Below are 23,710 nucleotides of genomic sequence, written 5' to 3' on the forward strand. Positions count from 1 at the left end.
AATAGACCCACTAATATAACAGGCGGTACATAATTCGAATAGTAATACAGCCTAAAATATTTGTGTAACTAATCAAATAAATTAAACAAGTAAATATTAATAATTACACCATATAAATTAACTGCCATGGCGATATTACCGAAATGTCCTTGAGAAAGTTCTGTATTATTAGACTTGACCTCAAACTCCTCGACCTTTTACCCCAGTTCGCTCGGGCAAAGCACTGGACCCACTCCCAATAGAGCGGTCAATAGCCCTAGCCACCTTGGTGACCCTAGAATCAGGTGCATCTGCCTTCCGCTTAGCCAGGCTGCTTGGCTGGCGAGGCATAAACCCGATCTCCTCTAGGTCTAGAGGCAATCCCTCCCTCGACCTCTCCTCTGGAGCGACCCTTGCCCCATCAGCTACACCATGGACAGGTCGCCTCACCGACCCACCACCAGACCCAGAGGTCCCAACTCTTTCGGCAGGACACCCATACCCAGAACGGTTCCTATCCCTTTCTTCCCTAGTAACAATTCCACAGTTTCCCCTTTCCATTATCGACTCAGTAGACGACTCACTATTAATTTGACCACGCACCCGTTTCTTTTGGTTCCTTCTATTCAAACGTATCTCCCAACTTCCCCTGTCCACAAAGTAGTTCGCTACTTTAGGCAACTTTTTCTGTTTCTGAGCTCGACTAAGCTTAACGAACTTCTCAATAACCCCACACGAAGTCCCCCTTGAAATAGGGACTTCCGCAAAACATCAAAGAAATGAATCAAATTCAGAACCAACTACCAAAACATATGAGCAACAGACAACAACACAGTGATACATACTAGCAAAATTACAAACCCTAGTTTCAACACTAAACCCAGGGGCACAATAGTTTCCAACTACCAACAACGGTCTCTTTTCCTAGGGTTCGTTACTAACCCCATCTCAGATGCCCGACTTCCTAGTCAATGTCTGTAAACTAAAATTGTTGGCCCTAGACTGCTTCACAGCATAGTGCTCCACGATATCAGCGACCTCAATGCGATACTCACCACTCTCATTCAACATATCAAATACCCTTAACAAACACTACATATTGCCAACGTACTGGCAGAGCGCTTTCTCACAAAAATTAAAAAAATCACAGGTTAACCTGGAGAACGGTAATCTCATTCCAGCCCTCAGTTGTCCCTCACAAACCACCACCCAATAATCTCTAGGAACGAACTCTGTACTAAAAACGTTCTCTACAAACCCCAGCTCGTATATAGCCAATTCGCTAACCGTTATACCACAAGCTTCCCTTAACACTACAAAGCTATTTACAGCGTTCCTATCTACAATTCTCAGAGGCAAACCACTAGAAGAAGAAGATGCCACAGCAGAACTGGAGTTACTCGCTATAGTTACTACAGATGCTTATCTCACTTCTACCTCCTCACTCTCGAAACCTACCGACTCTACTCTCGAAACCTACCGACTCTACTATTACTTCCTCAGATTGTGTGTCATCTGAATCAGACATGTTTTGGTTGTTGTTTTTTATTATGAACAAAGCCTATACAGGACTACTAAGACGTGTGTCATTTGAATCAGACATGTTGTTTTTCTTATGAACAAAGACCTACACCAGACTATTAAGAAAGAAAGAACAAAAAACATGAGAAATGGAAATGGCAGAGAAACTAACCTGGTACTCTAAAACCTTTGCAAAGTTTTGAAAAATGAGGGAACGATGGCTCTTCAGTTCACCAGCAGCGTTTTCGTGAAAAAACCTTTCAGTTCCTAAAGCAAGTCATGATTGCACTCAAACCCTAGACGACACGTCACTTTTTATAGCGTCTTTTCGAATTCCACAAAATGAGGCGGTTGGGATTTCTCATTACACCTGTTCGCATCCTCACATATGCTAAACACGTGCTATCGTTCTCTCTCAACAAGTCGCTCATTTACAAAAGAGCGACCTACTGTGATGGGGCTGTGTGAAGGAGTAATATTCACATCCAATGAATATCGCACACGTGTCCAGTATATACAGAACTACCAACCGACCTCATATCCTCGTCCTCAGAACTCGCTTCATAGTGACTCGACTCAGGCAAGAAATCTATTCAACTCGCGTTCACAACGATGTCACCACCAACCGATCTCACATACTCGTTCTGCGATCTTGCTTCTAAGTGACTCGAGTCGAGTAAACGATCTCGTCCAGAAACGACCTCCATAGCGCTCAATCCTCTCGTCCACAACAGCTCATAACGTATGTCTTTACTACAACCATCAAAACCGAGACTCCAGGCACGCTTAACAATAAATGTCCTTAACTCGCCATCAAAGCTTGCAAGTGACTTGAAGACCTAGATCTGACCTGACGTGGGAGAGCATGAGGCGCAGACACCTTGCCTATATAAAGAGGATGAGAAACTACATTTGACCTGATTCAAGTCTCTCCCCAGTAGAGAGAACTTGATACGTAGACGTAGACAGTTTGTCCATATGAACTCGGTCAATTCAATCCATCAAACACATTTCTCCCCAAAGATTTGCCTACATCAGTGAGGTTAACGAAATATAACTTTTACAATGAGTATAAAGTTATTCGCATACATGATTACCAACGTGGTGCAGATATTTTTACTCTGGGTACAACTAGGTGGAGAAGGGTAGAAGACCGTGTTCCTAAAATCGATATCATACGGCCATTTAGCCTGCTTGTGAATGGAAATCTTCACTGGGTTTCATCATCTGGACGGGGTGATGAGCCTTTATCTATCTTTGCTTTCAATGTGGCTTTGGAGAAATTCCAGGAATTTGAATCTCCTCCTTTCCCCCTGCAAGAGCAACAACAACAACGCCTCCTTATGGGTTTGCGAGTGATAGAAGAACGACTCTGTTTTATTGTTGACAAAACATTGGATGAGTTCGAAATGTGGGTGATGAAAGATTATGGTGTGCAGGGTTCTTGGGCTAAGGAATACAAATTTAATGCGCAGGTGGTGAAATATACTCTTTATGCCAATATGTGTGGTCACAATGCGGTCAAATTGAAGAGTGGTGAATTTCTGGTCCAGTATGGACCAAAAGATTTTGGTTATTATGACGCCAAGCAACAAACTTGTCGGCATATCTTAGTGCCCAATACTGACGAGTGTGAAGATGATCTTCTGCCGGTATTCCTACTTGGCAGCCTCTTTTCACCTAAGAATGTTGGTAGATTAGCAAGCAGGTAACACAGTTTCTTTCTTTGTTTTTCTGTCTCTGCATTTTCTCTTCATGAACTCTGGTAGCATGATACTGAAATTCATGGTGATTATTTAAACTTTATGGTTATTATTATGTAACAATATTACTTACAGTTTATTTATCCTTAACCTTTACAGCACCCAAACGCACATAAGTGATGAAGAAGAAGAAGAAGAAGAAAGTCTCAAGGACGAAGGAGAAGAAATAGACCTACGGGTTTTGCAGGAGATGAGTGGGGAGCTATTCTCAAAGCTTCCAGGTGGTATCATACTCAACATCCTATGTGGAATACCCGTAAAATGCTTATCCTCTCAATGCAGATTGGCATGCAAAACCTGGTACAATTTCATCCGACACCCTCATTTCTCCGAAGTTCATTACCGATGGGCAATCCAAAATTGTTGTTCTCCCTGTGTTGTCCTATGCCATGGTAGGGATGATTTTTGGTTGATTGATCATCAAGTCTTTGATAATCTTGAGACTTCAGCACCAGTCCGCTCTCTTGAATTTCTCAAGGAACCCGAATTTGAAAAGAGTCTAGAAGTAATTGGTTCTTTTAATGGATTACTTTGCTTGTCGGAAGATCAGTATCGGTGTTCTTATCCTGTGTTTTACTACATCTGCAATCCTATTACTGGGGAGCACATCAGGCTCCTGAGAGCTGGCGAACTGTTCCATGTTGAAGTGTCTACTTTTGGCGTTGATTCTACCACTAATGAGTACAAGGTCATCCGTTTCCACTATGATCGAGACGAGGGTGAGCCGGTGAGGTGTTTACTTTGGGTTCAAGCAAGTGGAGAAGGATAAATAGCGGTGTTCCATATGAGACCCATAGGCATCCATATGGCATACTTGCGAATAATCATCTTCATTGGATCTCATCTGGAGTTGATGAACCTTTGACCATTGTTGCTTTTGATATGGCTGCAGAGGAAGTCCATCAAATCAAACCTCCCCGATTAGTCAGCACGGATATAAAAAGCTCTTTGGGAGTGATAGAAGAACGCCTCTGTTTTTTTAGAACATTAGGTGACAGATACTACGAGATATGGGTGATGAAAGACTAAGGAGTGCAGGGTTATTGGGCGCAGGAATACTTTTTCGACCCAGAAGTAACAGAATTTCTGTCTTGTTCATTTACTTGTACTGTTTCCAAAATTAAGGAACGACGAATTTCTCATGTGGTGCGGACAGACAAATCTTGGTTATTATGACGTCAGGAAAGAAACTTGTAGGCCTATCGTGGTGGAAAACGATTATATTGTTTTCTCGATATTCCAAGTGGGCAGTCTATTTTCACCCAAGAGTGTTGCTAGATTATCAAGGAGGTAACAAATAGTCTACTGGCATTTTTTTTTTTATTTCATGAATTCAATTTGTACAATAATGAAAAGTATTAAAGTTTAAGTTATACATTGTAGTGGCTGGTAATTTTTGTTTTCTCAAGTTTTTTGTGCCGATCCTTCTCAAGTTTTGAGAGTCTTTGTGATGTCTTATGGGTATGGTGATTGTGGAACTTTTATGATCGTAAACATCATTCACAATTTGTTGTTGCTGATCTTGTTAGGGATGACTCATGGTGGTCTTTTTGTTACCCGTGACCCCAATTGATTTAGGTACTTGTTACTGCCGGACCCCATATTGTGTTGGGCAGACCCCAAAAACTAAAACACTTATTACAAATGTGCCATTGGTCCCAAAAGTTGTTTTGTGTTGGGCAGACCCCAACCCAAAGTGAATTTGACTTAGCAGACCTTTTTCAAATCCTTCTATTCTCTTCTCTTCCACCATAAAAACCATAAACCCTTAAACCCTTAAACCCTAACACTAAACACTAATGGAAGAGCCCACCATTTTAGAACATGAAGATGATGGCCGAAGAAAATGTAATGCATCATGACCCCATTCAAGAAAAAATATAGAACAAGTTCCAAGTGACCCCATTCAAGAAGAAAATGTAGAACAAGTTCAAAGTGAAGAAAATAGAGGAATGGATGATGATGCATTTAATAAGAATAAGGTAAATCTAAATTAAACGTAATTATGAATGTAGTAATTATGCATGTAATAATTATGCATGTAGGAATTATTGATGTGTACAGTGATTATACATGTAATAATTATGCATGTAGTAATTATGCATGTAGGAATTATTGATGTGTACAGTGATTATACATGTAATAATTATGCATGTAGGAATTATTGATGTGTATAGTGATTATACATGTAATAATTATGCATGTAATAATTATGCATGTAGTAATTAAACGACGCGGCTAGGTCATTTGTATTTCACACCAAACGGTCTCGTCACACCGTCTGGACTGTGTCCAAAACGATGTGGCCATGTCGTTTGGGATTTGAATTTGGAAAAAACGATTTGTCTATTTTTTTGCGACTTGAACGGTGTGGCCACACCGTTTGAAGTTAGTCTAAAACGACATGGCCACACCGTTTGGACTAAGTCCCAAACGGTGTGGCCAAACGGTGTGGCCATGTCGTTTGAGATTTGAACTTGGAAAAAAGACTTGTCTGTTTTTTTGTCACTTGAACGGTGTGGCCACACCGTTTGGACTTAGTCTCAAACGACATGGCCACACCGTTCAAGACTAAGTCCGAACGGTGTGGCCACACCGTTCAAGTGGCAAAAAACCAGACAAGTGAATGATGGATACTGCAGAGTGAATGACCTCGACCAAGCTTTGAGATTGCGTCAAGAAATGGAAATGAAGGGCTTGCTTCCGAGCATTGTTACTTATAATTCCCTTCTTCGTAAATTATGTGAAGTAGGCCAAATGAAGGATGCAAACAATCATTGAATGAAATGAGTGATAAGAAGATTGAGCGGATAATGTCACCTGCAATACCTTGATAAATGCGTATTGTAAGATAGGAGATATGGAATCTGCTTGGAAATTTAGAAATAAGATGTTGGAAGGTGGATTGGTCCAAGACCGGTTTACTTACAAGGCTCTCATTCATGGGTTCGTAAAAGCGAGGGAAATGGACAAAGCTAAAGAGCTCCTGCTTCGATATGCTTGATGCAGTAACCATATCTTAACTCTTTTAAATTGAAGCATTAGAAATTTATTTAGTGAATTGATAATCTGAAGATATATCTTTTGAATGGTAAGGATATAAAGTACCTCCGAATGTCTTCTTGACATATCATTTGTAATTGATGAAAGTGTTTCTACATTATCTCAAGAAATAACTCATTTATCTGCTACTTTGATTTTGGAAAGTCGGGAAATTTTAATATTACTGAAATGCCAAATATTTTCATTATAGTTTACGATTTAGTCAATACACAATGCTATAGAATGAAATATTTAACCACTTGTTCATCGATATTGCTTACGAAACTAGTCACTTATGTACATGATTTTCTCAAATTATAGTGTCTACTACTCGTGGATTCCGGATGGTTCTTTGCAATCAAGGCAATGAAGATGCAATTCTAAGACTCCCCGATGAGCTCCTTCTTGTCGATATTTCCATTTACGGTATCCGATATCTGAAGGTTTTGCAAAGGCGAAAACATTGTTTATGCTCAAAAGTATTCACTCTTATGCAAGGAAAAGGTATATTGGGTGATTACATTTGTGTACACTAATTTAGCATATGCCTACTTCAAAGCTGGGAAGCTAACCTTGGCTTCAGAGATGCTTGATGACATGACCAAGAGGTACTTGATGATTACAGTTAAGATTTACAGGTCCTTGAATGCTTCTTTTGCCAATGACAGTGACATACTACGTCTTTTTTGGGGTTATGTTGTTGAGAGAGGTTTGATCACAAAGAAAGTCCTGTTCCTTCCTTTGAGACCACAGAACCATTGTTTTATTTATTTCATAAGCTGCCACTGACTCACTGTATAAGTGTATAGTCCAAAGTGATATCTCAAATAGCATGTTTGTGCCACAAATCCCACAATGGGAGCACCAATATCTTCTCCTTGACTACATGATTTAACCTCTATGAGAGGAACTGTAATGAACCAAAGGATGATGACGCTCAACCTTCGCTCTCTAATTTTGGATGTAGATGAAACTTGATTTTCGGGCTTTCGCTAATGAGTGCTCTAAACCTTTTGCAGATGGCTCTAAAACAATCCAAAAGTCAAAACTTTGAGTGGGAAAGCCTTGCGGTTCTTGGTGCAATGGAACCAGCTAAAAGACAACTTCACGACTTATAGCCTTCTGCAAGACATTCAAATTTCATGGAATGAGTTCGGTTTCTCCAAAGGAAATGCTTCACCCATTATCCACGAAAACAGGGAAAAAGATAAATGCTTAGCGTCCAAGGACCTCTCAAGATGTGTCTTGTTTGAATTGATTGAGATTTTCTTTTATTTTCTCATAGACTTGCACATTGAGCGTTAGGCTCAAGGATTAAAATCGGGAGCAAATATTGGAACTTGTTTTTTTAATTGAAAGACAGTGATAGATTAAAAGACCTGCTAATATGTTGTTTTTTTTTGCTAAATCTTAGTGATGTACACGCTAACACACTAGATTGTCCTGACCCTGATGCATGGAGCTGCCTACTCCGCTTCTCAAATTGGAAGAATGATTGACAGACAAGCAGACTGATATGCCTCAAACACTGAAAAGACAAGGCAGGAAACAAAAGGGCAACAGCCAAAGGAATGTACTGAAAGTTTACAAATTCCGATATACAATACTGTCTGTTAACGTGATAGGGAAAAGAAAAGAAAAAACATGCAGAATATTAAGCAGCAAATTATGTGCATCTGCCAAAAGTAGAGAAACAAAGCTTCTTTCTGTCTTTCTACAATTCGTAATACTTAATCTTGGGTGATTAATTGAACTGTTCAAGGTCCAAACTCCAAACAGTGGGCCTTTAACATAAAAACCACATAGCAAACATCCCCCAACTAAAACCTCCCAGTATATGAGTCTAGACTCTAGAGTAGATATATGTTGTCTGTTTCAAGTAACAAGAATATTACAGTTAAATACTAATCATTTCCTGCGTCAGAATCATCTCCTAGATCGAAATCCTTGACCTTCACATCCGCATCTTCTCCGTACTGAATGCAATAGTCGATTTGGGACAAAACATATTGTATGATGTAAAGGAAAACAACAATGTCATCGTTTAGTTTGCTTCCCAAAATAAAGGCATAGGTCAAAGAGATTCAAATGCACTAATGCACAGAGATATTTAGATGCAAGTTATCCAGACAAGAAAGCATGTAGAGAGGACGGAGACAGTTACTGTTTTCCTTCCTCAAGTCGAGTGGCACAAAGCTCACCATGTTATAATCATCAACCTACGAAAGATCATTCCAACCAGAAGTTACGCGAGATGGAGGTAGCTAAAACAGTTGGGCATCGCCCTTTTACTAACACATTTTCTGTCCTTGAGTTGAATCGCTCTTTTGCTTGACCCCATTCTGTTGGCTTGTGTGTGTGTGTCCTAAGTAATGCGTGAACTGACGCATATGAAAATCAAAAGGTTAAAATGATGGAAATGTAAAGGCATATTTGGAAATAGAGGTAATTAAACTTTTCTCAAGAATGAGATGTACCTGTGAGTCGAGCAAGTAAACAACACAGACATTGAAGTTCTTGCGCTTCAAATGATCCACAAAGTTACGAAGAACAGGAACATGCGAAAAGAGTTCTATCTGGCCTACAGATTATGCAAAGAAAATCATCAACTTGTTGCACAGGACTACAAGAAAAACACAATCAGATACCTTAGTTAGTAAATGACTGTTCACGAGCAACCACTTGGGGGGGGGGGATAAACTCCACTATAATGAGCTACCCTGCCCAGGACATAATTCTTGACAAAATAACATTCAATTTTCTAATTCAAACACCTTCCGTTAGAAATAATAAAAGATGACAAGAGATAACATACTTGAAGGCATAGACCTGACCAATGATTAACTGAAGATTGAAAGAACTAACAATTTATTTTATCATTATTATTTTGCCAAAAACAATGGTATGGCTTATAACGTTTTATAAGCATACAGATTTTAAAACTATTATACACCCATGAACCCAAGTACCTTACACTCACTCGCATGAAAAAGCATGCTAGCATACCCACAAAGTCACAAACACATGCACAGGTGCAGATAGGCACATCTACAACCACATACATGCGTACTCATATCCAAGAACCTCTGCAGATACAACCCAAGTGCCCCCAAAAACAACACAAACACACACACCTCTATAACGAAGCAGACACATAAATGGCCAACCACTGACTAATTCTAAAGCATCTACACACAACATGCACATATTCACCATACTTGTGCAAGGACATGCACATGTAGGATGCATCCTTCAATTATATCTAGAATATGCATTCTACTAGGAAACAGAGGAAGGTATGAACTCACACTTACCACAATCAATTTGTTTAGTTGTTGCTAATATCTCAGCCGAATTCGACATGGTTTTACCAAGATAACGTTTACATAATCTAATCTGAGATACTTTCCTATTGGAATGAAATCGAGGATGGTTAGTGCTAAAATGTTTTAAATGTATTGTGTGACATATAAAATGGTATAATTATGATCAAGACTATGGTCTGAACCCCATATACACAGTGATACAGGTAAGAACTCTGAAGGAATCAGCGCCCAAATAAATCTAAAATGTTTGAGCTCAAAGGAATCTAGTTGAAACTTACCGATAAAAAAAAAAAGGAATCTAGTTGATCGAGATGGCGGGTTTGATCGAGATCGAGATCGAGCTTGATCGAGATCGTGGGTTTGATTTTGGTGAGAGAAATTTGATTTTGGTGAGAGAAATCGCGAAGAGGGTTTGAAGGATAAAGGTGGTAGCCGGTTTTCCGGTTTCTTGGATATTTGGTTGGGGGGTGTACGAGTCCAAGTTGTGCCCAACACAATGGGCAGACCCCGGCCCAACTCGGCCCAACTCGGGGTCTGCCCAACACAAATTGGAGTCTGGCAGTAATAGGACCCTTGATTTATCTATTGGAATTTGCATATTAAAAGTTCTAATGGTGTAGTTTTAGAAACATATTCAGACAAGGAAACACCTTAGCATTTCATACTTAGATCTGGTTGGGAATCTCTCTTACGGTTCCCCGCCCTTTTCTATTTTCATTCTTTTTGTGGTGGGTTTTTGGGGTGTATTGGTCTAAGTGCAGCCTTAATTCTAGTTATTGCTTGGCTGGGGATGTGGTGGAAGTGTAACGGTTGTTGGTGTAAGTCTGTTAGAAAAAATTCTAGTTGTTGCTGGGAGGGGGATGTGGCGCAAGTGTAAGTTATTTCCATATCCATATGCATCTCATTCTTGAGGTGTGAATAAATCATTACTTCTACATTACATATTCACATTATTGAGTGTAATAATTGATCAAACTGCAGTTGATTGTCTGAAAACTGTTTGGATGAATTACTTGTCGGACCAAATCATGTATCATCTATCACTTGATAAGTCAGTTGTGCATGTAACTATATGGTCATGAAGCCATTTGCATAGTACAAAATATATATCCTATCTTATGAGAATTATTACTAAGGAAGAAAACTTCATGCACAAACTCTAGCTTTCTGATATAATCCTTCTTCATCTGACATGTCACTGAAGTTACTTTAATCTGATTTTCAGAGAACGGTTTGTCGGATGCTGATCTGTGGAATGCGGATTTATTTGCTTTAGCCAATATAACAAAGGTAATTTTGCCTAATTTAGCACGAACACTGTAACATCCTCCAGACTATCCCATGTCTGTTTTCTGCTACATTGTTCTTTTTCAATTTTTATAGCTGTTCAGTGATGATGCGGAATCTGAAATTCATTCTTTAATGGTGCAGTTCATTATATCTGGTGGTTGTTACCTTACAAGTTTGGTTTGTTGGTGTGGTTGAGGAAATGAGCTGAAGCTGAAGCAGCTTCGCAGAGGTGGAAACTGTGATGTTGAAGGGACGTGAACAGGTGGAGAGCGCAAGGCACTGGCTTACAGCATAACCTGTTCACATTGAATCTACTGGATATGTACCTTCTAGAGCCAATACTGCTACTAGTATTAATTTCCAAAGGTTCAAATTAATTTTCACCTTACTCTTGGAACAAAAACAACTTAGAACCGAAATTCTCAGCTTTTCATCATCAGAGTGGAAGTTACAAAGTTGATGGCAACAATCCTCCTCCTCCTCCTTCCTTAATTTCTCCACTATCTATCAACACACCCCAAAATGTCTCAAACCACCAGTAACAACACTAGCAATATCCCCCTCCGAAATATACTGGTCCTTAGTCTATAAAGCCAACCGAAAGTTCTCTAGGGTTCATGATTTACCTCACTACGGCCGTGCCAGGTAACTACACACTTGATCCCATTCCATTTTACATTTCCATTTCCATTTTATTTAATTTACATTTACACTTCAGGTACGACTCAAATTTCCAGAAAGTATTTAAAGTGTACACACAGCTCTGGAAATTCCAACAAGATAATCGTCAAAAACTCATGGAATCAGGACTAAAGAGATGGGAAATAGGAGAAATCGCGTCACAAATAGCTCAGTTATATTATAATCAGTATTTATGTACTAGTGAAGTGAGTTATTTATCAGAATCTTATATATTCTACGAGGCGATATTGAGTCGAGAGTATTTTAAAGATCGGTTGTCTAAGGAGGGGCAAGATATTAATCTTGCTAATAAACAATTGAGATGTATTGCTAGGTTTTTGATTGTTTGTTTGGTTTTGAATAAGAGAGATATGGTTTTTAAACTTGTTGATCATTTCAAAGTCTTGGTTGATGAGTGCAAGCGTAATTTTCAGGTGACCCCACTCACTGTTATGTTTTTGGTTATTTGTTTTATTGTGTTTTAGGATGAATGATGATGGTTAGTTGTTTTGTCTTTGTAGGAAACGGATTTTAAGGATTGGAAGCTTGTGGTTCAAGAAATAGTTAGGTTTCTTAACAATGATACTGCATTTATGAATTTTCGGCCTTTGAGATTTAGTTTGGTGTTGGATTCTTCTACAGATAATATACAGCTTTTGCCTTCGTTTGATGGAAAGAGGAGTTTGAAATTAAGGGATGCGGTATTGTGCAGCTACCATCACAACGGGGTATTCTACAGATAATCATGTTGTTGGGTTGATATGGTGATTTGTACTTGCGTGCTGGGATACCGGATCCTGCAAGGGACTCAGACTGGAGATGCTTCTTGTGTATGATGCACTTTTAATATCATGGAATCTCTGTAGTAACGTTATATCTTTAATTGATACCTCTTTTCATATATTGGTGACTGCATTCATCATTACTGTTACTTTTTTGGACTATCATATTCTGAATGTTTCTTCTGTCTTTTCAGGTCAAGTTTACTGAGTTAACTCTCGACACCTTCATGATGCTCCAATCCCTGGAATGGGAACCTAGTGGTTCTTTTTACCAGATCACTAAGAATTCTAGTGGGAATGGTAGCAACGCTGGTCAGAATGGAGCCTATGGGGCTAACCGCGTCAACTACTCACAAGAAATCACAGACCCAACTCTGCCAACCAACCCACGGAAAGCCATTCTATATCGCCCAGCAGTCCCGCATTTGATAGCAGTGAGTATGCAGAGTTAACCCAGTGAGTATGCAGAGTTAACCCATTGATGTGGTTTATGTGGTTTAGGTCTCAGAAGCATTGGATATCAGTAAACTGAACGTGTTAAAAATTCACAAGACTTAGAGTTGAAATTGTTAAATAAATGGGATTATTCTCAGCTCAGGCTGGCTTCTTAGTTTCAAGATAGGTTGTTATATATTAATTTTTGTTCTTTAAGGAAGCCTACTATTTCCTATTGTTTTTCTATTTTCCTTTCGACAATTCCTCTGGATTGTGTAGCTTTCTATTTTCTTTATACCTAAGAAGAGTCACCATTTCATGAAGCGACAATATCTGTGTGAGCTCAGTCCAAGCTTGCATATAATGACAGATTATTGGTTTTTTTAATCGATCCAAAAAAAATTTAGAAAAGAAGAGATAATTCTGTTTGTTGAGATTGTTAAAATTTTGAATTAGAAAAGAAGAGATAATCGGTTTGTAAACGGTACTTCAGTGGTATCCATTATATAGGTTTTGGTTTAGGTCCATAGAGGAAAATTTGTAGCGTCATTGGAGTTTAGTGAAGATTTTATACTTTGAAGTTTGAGCGGTATCAAAGCAAGGTTAAGATATTATTTCTGGTGGAAGTACCCAATCGTGGTGCTGCTGTTGGGCTGTCTGGGTTCGCACAATTTTTGATTAATGTGAAGCATGTGTTCTTTTGCTTGGATATTGTGTTTGCAACGAATAGGGCAATTTAACAAATGGTTAACAACACATAACGGATGTTCGCTTGCACTAGAGAATTTACAAAAGGGTTAACTAGTATTACCCCTACTAGATGAGCCAATTAGGATTTCCTCCAACTAGATGGGGAAATTAGGATCTCTCTCCTGAATACACTAAAAAAAAACACGGTAAATCCAAGTTTTCTAATTGGGGAGAGATCCTAATTTCACTATCTAGTTGGGAGAAATCCTAATTGGCTCATCTAGTAGGGGGATAATACTAAAAAATCCTTCACAAAATGCAGAAATGTTCACATACAAAAATTCTCGTTTGTTTGTGTTAGGGACTTAGGGGAGGGGAGTTCATCGTGCCATAGAAGCCCTTGGTTACAGCTTTAACACTCTTTATCGTCCTTCTTGGGTCTTATTATGGAGCCGCGACCCAGTAGCAGCAATTTTCATCTTTATCAGCCTTGATCAAATTGATTCAGAAGTTTGAAGCTATTCTTTCCCTATACTGTTTTTTGATGGATTGAGGTTGTGGAGTAACCAACTTATGGAATTCATTGACTAAAAAATAGCATATCCGGAAGGGATTTTAATCAGTGACTAAAAACTATTTACGCTGTTTTTTCTTGAGGGAGTGACTCTTCCGGACAGATGGGAGAAAAAGTAACTCTAGAGACACATTTTTTTTAAATCACTGACCAGGATCGGGCAGATGAAAGGTCAAGTATATCTTTAATGCGAAAATAAAAATGGCTCGGGTAGATGAAATGTCAAATATATCTTTGGTACGAAATAATAAACGGCTCGGCCCAACCGAAACGACCTAGTGTATATAGTATGAACAATGACTGTTCATTGTTCATACCTATTTGGGGTATGAACAATCACTGTTCATACTTTAACATGAGCTATGAATACTTACCTATTTGGGGTATGAACAATCACTGTTCATACCTTAACATAATGTATGATCAGTAAAAACACTTATCTATTTGGGGTATGAACAATCAATGTTCATACCTCAACATAATATATGATCAGTAAAAACACTTATTGGAGTATGAACAATCACTGTTTATACCTCAACTTGAGATATGAACATTTTAGGTATGAACAATAATTGTTCATATCTCAACATAATGTATGATCAGTAAGAACACCTATTGGAGTATGAACACTCATTGTTTATACACCAACATAAGCTATGAACAATTATTGTTCATATCTATTTGGGGTATGAACAATATTCATATCTCAACATAATGTATGATCAGTAAGAACACCTATTGGAGTACGTATGAACAATCATTAATTGTTTATATCTCAACATTAGCTATGAACAATCATTGTTCATACATCAATATATTGTATGATGTACGTTTACCTATTTGTATAAACAATCATTATTCATACATCATAAGGTACATGAACACTCACTCATTATTTATAGCAAAACGACAGAAAGGGTAAAATCGAAAAACATTTATTTTAAATCCGGGCCATTTGTCTTTTAAGGGTTATTTTCACTCGAAAATTGGGTTTCCAGGTTATTTTTACCCGAAAATTTGTCCTTGAGAGTGATTAAAAAATATCGCTGGTTTTGAAAGTGATTTTCACTCCAAAATGGGCATTGGGACCAATTTCTTGTTTTTTTTAGTACTATTTGCTCACATCTATGTGACCAAAGATTGCCTCAAACGGCAGGGTACTTTATTACACACAGACTTTTCCTTCACCTTTTACCCTTTTAGTTCTGATAGCGCGACTTGTACAGGGATATACTCAGTCATGGTTTATTCACTCAAAAGAAAGATAACTATAAATAAATAAAGCACACACCTTAGAGTATTGATTTTATTTAGCACTAGTGTATGCCCGTGCCATACGACACTGTTTCTAAAAGCCCATTTGATTTGATTCTAAACCCAACAAACCCGACCGAATCTAAATTCTAGCCCAGCAAATTAGGGCCCATACTTGTTGACTTCAGTAATGATCTACTACTATACTCTTGTTGCCTCTCAATAACTTGTCCACACCTCACCATTCTTTGGATCTGCCAAGTCATAATTTATATCCAATGGTGTTTTAGGTGGGTGTGGGGGGCCCACACTATTTTGTTTTATTAGATAGATATATAAAAAAACATGATTACATCATGTAAGAACACTGGGAGTAATACTGAACAAACCCAATAAACTCTAGTATAATAGCTATGATTCACAGCTTCTTGCTCAGCAATAGATTGTATTTTTTGCACTCCTGATTAGGGGTGGGGATCGTGGGGTTATTTTGGAAAGTTCGAAACCTGGGATCGACTCTAAATCGAAGCTCTTTCAGTAGAGACCTTTTCAAATTCTCATTACAACTGATGTCACATACCTCAATGGGCATTCCAAGTTGACTAAACTCTTTTTTCAAGGCGGTGATGTCTATCCAAGTTCCAAGTTTATATTTTCCCTTTAGGCCTTCTAGGTCATAGAATTTGTTCACATCCTTATGTAGATCCAGAGCCAAGGTAAAGTAGTATAATAGACCAAGGCCTAAAAATCTTTCGTGTTCATTCCATTGCTTTCTCCAAAACGCTACATGCATACCTTTCCATGCTGCAGAACCGCTATATTCAACAGTAATCCAATTTTCCACCAATCTATCTTTTATGTTGCTGAGTTGCGAAGAAGAAAATCATATCAAAACAGATGATGAGTAGGCATTAATGATGAGAAAAATTAAGGACGGGAAAACTCGTTTTTTGTTGTGGTCCCCACACTTTTAGTTCCCATGTATCTTTCAATAATCTAGCATTTGATCTACTTTTTGACGTTTTTAAATTGTTAGGACATTATGCGGAAAACCATGTGCAAAATCTTGAATTACCTTATCTTTAACGAATTCTTCTCCTCGTGGCTCTGCTTTATTCGTAGAAGGCCAGAGGCCATGTAGGGTAAACTTTATAGGGAGCTTAGTGACATCAGTCAGAAATTTATTTTATGTTTTTTGAATAGACACTGGCCATTCTAAGGCCAGTGTCTAGAACGAAAATTTTGGTCTAGCTAGGGCACGTGGTAGATGTGGTGATCTAAGTTGAGGGGGTGGTGGTAAGGCAACTTGAGGCGGGGGTAGGGATGACACTTGAGGGGGGGGGCGATGGTACTAACTGAGGAGGTGGGGTGATGGCAATGGTACTTGAGGGGGAGAGGGTGATGGCGGTGTGCAAGGACGGAGCCAGGATTCTAAGCCAGGGTGCGAGATTATGTGCACATCCCACCCCTCCAAATTTTTTTTTTTTTTTTTTTTCAGAAAGTCTAAACAATAAAGATTAACAAAATTATGCATTTATTTCAATTCACAAAACTAGAGTGCGTTGACTATTAAGAATTTAATATAGACTGATGAAGTTAACTACTTAAGCATTTAAACTATTAATTGATACTACTATGTCTATATATATCTACATAATCTAGTCCACAAGTCTACAACAATTCAACAAATTGTTAACTTTTCTATAATGTTATAAGTCTATATAACATTATATATAATGTTATGTGTTATGTATAACATTATAATGTTATATATAATAATGTTATAATGTTATAATGTTATATGGACTTATAAAAGATTAACATTGAAAATAAAAAATTACCTTATTTTGTTTTTTTAAGTGGAAATTTTATTGATAATGATAATGAGTTTTACAAATAATTAGGACAAACGTGCAACAAGCTGCGCCGCAAGTCCTTTACAAATTTGTGTTTTTTGTTTTTTTTGGGTTGAGGTCTAACCGTTTGTTTAAGAATTGAGATCGAGTGAAAGAAAGGAGGGAGAGGATACGAGTTTGTTATGGGTGATTAGAATTATACAAACTGATCGGTTGGGCTTTGGGCCTTTGGTTATTTGTTTTAGTCTCATCAACCCATCAAACATTCAAAGACACATTTATCCCTCTTTAATGGTTTTGGACTCAAAATAAATGATAAATGATAATTTTGTAAGGGCAAAAAGAGAAGTAAAAAAAAAGTTGGTTTATTAGAATGTTTTTTATTAGTTTTTTTTTTCATACTATTTTTTTTGTTGATTATATTCTTACTATAGTTGTGAAAATTTTGGGGGTGCGGTAGTGGAAGTTTGCTAAAAAAAATTGGGGGCGAGTCCTTATATAGTTAATTTGAAGATTTTTCTAGGCAATTAGTTATGTGGTAGTGAAGCTTTTCTAATCTCAGGGGGTGCGACCGCCCCCACACATACCCCTATATATCCATCTACAACAGTGTGGGTTGTTGTCGTGGTGGGTTTTTATTTTGCTTAGCATTGATAATAAGAAACAGTGAAGACAGAACTAGTAACCCAAGAAAAATATGAGCTATGGTTACCATTTCAGAATGCAGATAGCTGATTAACAAATGCAGAAGAGTTTCAAAATCCTAATAGAATGACGATTGTGATGTCTAAGAACAATCTTTGGATGATTGATCTAAGATCACACGAATTACTGTTCGTGATCGAAGATGAGTGATGGAAATGTAGTTTGAATGAGGTTGAATTGAAGTGAAACAAAGCTTTTTATTTATCAATAACATAACTTTTACAATTGCTCTATTTCTCTCTTTCTCTCTCCTATTTTCTAACACTTTTTGTGGGAATGATTGAATGAATCTTTTTTCTACTCCTTCCGTTTTTATATAGTCCCTTTAGTTAGCTTTAAGCCAATCAACTTATGACACATGTCCATTTATCTTCCTCCTTTTTTTCCAGCTCAATACCTGCAAATGTTTGAAATAACAACGAAATATATCGAGATATTGACCCTTATGTCAATATCTCAAGCTTTGAAATATCCGATAAAATATCTAAAGGCACGATATTTTCTCACTACATCGCCCCCTCTCGAAATTTTGAAATTTAACTTCAAATTTCAACTTTTCAAGAAGCGGTTATATCATAAACACTTATTATCACATTTGGGCCCAGGTAACAACCCGATCCAAACTTTAAATATAAAAGTATGAATAAAATGTTTCTCTTTTCCTCATCTTTTCAACTTCTTCTATACGCTACTTAGTGAAAAATCAGAAAAACACTATACTTCCTTCGTTTTCGTCTTCACAATTCTCTGTTCTTTTCCAGAATAAACCAACTTTTGCAAGTTATAAGGTATGTTCTTTACTTCCTGTGTTTTACTTATTAATCTAAAATCACACATTATTATGTAATCTTTGAAAGAAATAAAATCGACAATTTAGGGATTTGAAGATTTTTGAAATTCAACGATTATAAATCTGTGTGTGTTTATGTTACATAATAGTAGAAAACACTATATCATTCTTTAAAATACTTAAAAGTTTGCATCTTTACATATCTAGCCTGATTTGTATGTATAACCTTATGTATGTTGTTTTGCATATCGGATTTATCGATTGAAAACCCTCATATCGATATTTTCGATATCTCAAACAATATTATTGACTATGTGCTATATAGATTAACTTGACGATACTAAAAATATCTTTATCGTCACCTCTTTGTTTATAGTCATCTTGATGGCGAGTGAAGACATCCTTTCTGATGTTAATACCAGTAGTGAAGATACTCATGCTGAAGATAGAAACGATAACCATAACTTTGCTTCTAATTCTACTAGGACATATTGACCTCATACCTCTTGGGAATTGGATTATGTTGTAGAAGGAATTCCTTGTCATCCTTTTGAAACTTCTACTTTTGAATCTGATCGTGAGACTGTCGAAAATACTAGTCGATGGAAACATGGTCTCAGCCCCTTCTTTATTAAACGGCCAAATCTAGCTTTAGTCCAGGCCGCCTATCGAATTCCCCAATCCCTTTATCTTCAACATTATGCTGGCACTCGAAAATATACCGAATGCCAGAGTGGTACTAAACTAGCCCTTATTGTCACTGTTGGGCAAATTGTCGCAGGGTTAAGATTTCCTTTGACAAACCTCGATCGCGAAGTTTTAAACCATATGAACATTTCTCCTGATCAGGGCATGGGTAATTTATGGAGGTTGATGTTTGTCTATAACTATTACAATAGCCACCTCTCCCTAGAAAAATATGAATCTTATAGAATCCGATTGTCCGACATCTTTCTTCACTATAAATTTTGTGAGAAGCACCTTGGATATTTTTATCCCAAAAAACATTCAAAGAAAGACCTTGTGGGTATCATTCGAAAAAATCATAAAAGCGACAAGGAATGGACCTTGTATCCTATCATAGTTTTCGGTGATTGGGAGAGTGCCGATACTGAAGCCATTCCTCCTCTAAAACATCAAGTTTTCAATTCTTCAGGTATAATATCCCTTTTGTTTACTTTCGATATCTATATATCGGAATTCCAATCTGACCCAAACCTGTTTGCATCTTTTCAGTTCTCCTTCCTCATTTTGATAAGGTTTGTGGGAATTCGAAGAGAGTACTTAAACTTTTGGAAGGAACTGATAAAGAAGTCAATGCCAAGACTGAAGAAGGCAATCCCAAAGATGATGTTCATCTTCTAGACATCAATAATTATCGTACCCCTCTTTATGTTCTCAAAAGTAGGGCTCTTCATAAAATGGGTCAGTCACCACTTCCAACTCAATCTCTTTCAGAAAATCCTCTAGATGATCCTTCTTTTCTTCTTTCCTCTTTCGCTTTGCATGAACTGCCTCCTATTCTTCCCCAAGGCTATATTGATTACTTAAATAACAACCTAAAAATGACTCCAGATCTTTGTCCATAGATTAAAAAAGGAGTTCCTGACTTTTATCAATATCTCTTTTTGCAAAATATATTTGACCAACACATTTTGTTGTATACAGATATGGCACCTCGAGTGGCGCTAAACCCAAATGTTGGTTGCCAATTAGCTAATAAGGGAAAAAAGAAGGCTACGAAACCGTGTCAGCTAATGCCCCAAAGGATAAGCCCACTACCCCTCCCCCAGATACTCATACTGTTTCTTCCAAGGATAAGCATATCACTCCTTCCAAAGAGAATCCTCTTACTCCTTCACAGGATACCCATACTCATTCTAGTTCTAAGAAAAGAAAAAATACTTGGGGTGAAAGTGGTCTTGATGCTAGTCAAACTCTTGAATCTATTCCCTTTGTCGATACTAGTCACCTCTTCAAACCTGCCTTCTGTTTGATTGATAGAAGTGATATCCCCTTGACCGCCTCGCTTTTTGCTGATAATGCTAGTGAGGATTTGGGTGTTTCTTTGTCTACCAATTGTGTTCTTCCCAATGATAAAATTGCCATGTGCAATATAACCGCTGCCGAACGCCTGACATTAATTTGTGATCATATGGAAAAGGTATTCTTACTTTCTCTTCTATCATTTCATAATGGTTTCATCTTTTTCTATTTGCTTATCTCTTCCCTTTGTTTCTATAAGCTAAAGTGGCCACCCTAGCCCAGTTTGATATTCATTACAAACAAAACTGTGATCTTGGCCGTCTTAAAAAAATAGTTGATTCTCAACAACATGAAGTTGATAGATTGAACCGAGAATCGAATTGGTTGAACAAAGAAATTGATTAGCTGAATAACGAAGTAGATCGGCAGAAAATTAGAGCTGAAAATGCTGAAAAGACTTTACACCAGAAAATCACTGATCATACTGAAATCCTGAAGCAAATTACTGATGACTTTGCTAAAGAAAAGGCTAAGTATCAGGAAACCTCTGATAATGAATATCACCAGGTCGCCTCAGCTTTAAACCTCCTAGGTGATCGGCTGGAAGCTTTCAAACAATATGTTCCTCATGCTGTCCTTGTAGAACACGGTCTTATTTATGATGATGCTGATGAAGAAGAAATTCCAACTCTGACTCCTTCTAATCCTAACCTAGCAGCTATATCAGATTCTCGTGCATTTCTTTATCTTTGCCCGGACCCTTTTCATTGATTTAGCTAATGTGGATAATCTCCTTAATATTCCTTCCTTTAACAATTAAACTTTTGTTCATTGTTTTGTAATACTGATACAATTGGATTCTTCCTCAATCTTTATTACTTCTGTCTATTATATTTCTGAATATCATTGGGATTTGAGCATATAACCCCTTGAAACTCTATACCGCAAATATCTTTACATAAAATCATATATTTATAATTTTTTTTGAAAACTAAAATTTTCGATACCCTCAAATAGAGAGAGTATCATTGATACTTATAATATATATCTTTTGAAAAATTGAAATTTTTGATACCCTCAAATAGAGAGAGTATCAATGATACTTATAATATATAATTTTAAAAAATGAAATTTTTGATACTCCCAAACAAAGAAAGAATATTAATGATACTTATAATATATAACTTTGAAAAATGAAATTTTCGATACCCTCAAATAGAGAGAGTATCATTGATATTTAGACTTGTATCATCAGAAAATGAAATTTTCGATACCCTCAAACAAAGAAAGAGTATCAATGATACTTATAATATATAAATTTGAAAAATGAAATTTTTGATACCCTCAAATAGAGAGAGTATCATTGATACTTAGACTTGTATCATCAGAAAATGAAATTTTCGATACCCTCAAACAAAGAGAGAGTATCAATGATATTTAGACTTGTACCATCAGAAAATGAAATTTTTGATACCCTCAACAAAGAAAGAGTATCAATGATACTTATATTATATAACTTTGAAAAATGAAATTTTTGATACCCTCAAATAGAGAGAGTATCATTGATACTTAGACTTGTATCATCAGAAAATGAAATTTTGATACCCTCAAACAAAGAGAGAGTATCAATGATACTTAGACTTGTACCATCAGAAAATAAAATTTTTGATACCCTCAAACAAAGAAAGAGTATCAATGATACTTAGACTTGTATCATCAGAAAATAAAATTTTTGATACCCTCAAACAAAGAGAGAGTATCAATGATACTTAGACTTGTACCATCAGAAAATAAAATTTTCGATACCCTCAAACAAAGAGAGAGCATCAATGATACTTAAAACATTTGATAATGAAACTTGTAATACTTACCCACTATTTTGAAACTTAAAGGCTCATATTATCCTTAATAAATGAAATCAGCAAATGAACTCAAAATCCAACATGCATTGAAATAAAAGCCCATTAAATTTTATTGACTTACCATTGAATGAATTAACACTTTTAAACCGTTCCTGACACAGATAACCAAAAAATTATTTTTTCAACTGATCCCATTAAATCTCCTCGTTTTCTTACTAACCACCCTTAAATTTTCTCGTTTTCATGCTAAACACCATTGATTTTTCTCGTTTTTATAATTTATTACTTGTATAAAAAGATCCTCAAAAAGCATGAATCTAACTTGCGTTTTACAAACTTTTTACTAAAAACGACAAAACTAATAGAAAAATGTCTCCACTTTCCTATCTTCTTACTGTTCTTGCTGTTCTCATGGTCCTTCCGGAATAGCCTCATTGGTCAAATTGCCCAACAACTAAGCATTCCAATGATGAAGAGGAAGAAGAAGAAAAAGAAGAAGAAAAGAATAAGATAAAGAAGAAAAAGAATATGAAGACGAGTGGCTTCGAGACCCATATTGCTATGAAAAAGGCAATGATGGATCCTCCACTAATGGTGATTATGGTGATGATGAGCATGAGCATGAATATGAAAATGAAGATAAAGATGAAGATGACGATGAAGATTAAGCTTTTACTCCTACTTAGCTAATTATAGTAGGAAGAAGTAAACTATAATTGTATTCTTTTGATCAAAGTTCTACTCTCAATTATCATGTAATAAACTAGAGTAAGAATGCGTTCCACTCCTAATTGCTTAGATAATACTAATTCCACTAATGATTAACAATTAAACAGCATGAGAGTTATGGAAGATTGGGTGTGTAAAAGCATTAACAATTATCAGAACCTGGTGGCTCAGATTGGGTGTGTAAAAGCAAGATTTGTAGAGGTTAAATTCCAACATGTGTTCAGAGAAGGAAATCAAGTTGCGGATTACCTGTCAAGAGTTAGTAGTAATTGTAGTACTCATAGTATAGAATGTAGTAATCAATGCATGTACTTCCTCCCCCCCATGGATCAAAAACTTAGTGCTTTGACCAAGGGGGATAAAGAAGGAAAGTTGTACTTGAGAGTTTGCCAGTAATAAAAGGTTGGGGTCTCCTTAACCCCTAGTTATGGAAAAAAAAAAAAAA

General features: G+C 37.0%; 1 protein-coding gene and 1 long non-coding RNA gene across 8 annotated transcripts; one reads left to right on the top strand and one right to left on the bottom strand.

Annotated features, from left to right (window-relative positions):
* The first annotated feature begins 13 nt into the window (after window positions 1–13).
* LOC147523852 (F-box protein At5g49610-like) lies at window positions 14–13,054 on the top strand. 6 transcript variants are annotated; one of them, XM_086600216.1, is made up of 6 exons: window positions 14–3,208; window positions 3,363–4,553; window positions 10,857–10,974; window positions 11,063–11,566; window positions 12,245–12,432; window positions 12,579–13,054. In XM_086600216.1, exons 1-2 carry the CDS (start codon window positions 2,844–2,846, stop codon window positions 4,030–4,032), a joined length of 1,035 nt encoding a protein of 344 aa, XP_086456342.1. In that variant the 5' UTR covers window positions 14–2,843; the 3' UTR covers window positions 4,033–4,553; window positions 10,857–10,974; window positions 11,063–11,566; window positions 12,245–12,432; window positions 12,579–13,054. The 6 variants fall into 6 exon arrangements, 4 of the variants coding, with proteins under 4 accessions (XP_086456342.1, XP_086456325.1, XP_086456347.1 ...); XM_086600199.1 differs by having other exon boundaries at window positions 10,857–10,921; XM_086600221.1 differs by having other exon boundaries at window positions 3,363–4,337.
* Window positions 8,531–10,078, bottom strand: LOC147523853 (uncharacterized). 2 transcript variants are annotated; one of them, XR_015217696.1, is made up of 3 exons: window positions 9,910–10,078; window positions 8,783–8,886; window positions 8,531–8,686 (listed from the first exon to the last, which is right to left on the bottom strand). It is a non-coding gene; the product is annotated as an uncharacterized LOC147523853 (long non-coding RNA). The 2 variants fall into 2 exon arrangements; XR_015217697.1 differs by lacking the exon at window positions 9,910–10,078 and adding an exon at window positions 8,954–9,553.
* Window positions 13,055–23,710: the final 10,656 nt, after the last annotated feature.

Source organism: Coptis chinensis, chromosome 1, assembly GCF_015680905.1.
Source record: "Coptis chinensis isolate HL-2020 chromosome 1, ASM1568090v1, whole genome shotgun sequence".
NCBI classification, from domain to species: Eukaryota; Viridiplantae; Streptophyta; class Magnoliopsida; order Ranunculales; family Ranunculaceae; genus Coptis; species Coptis chinensis.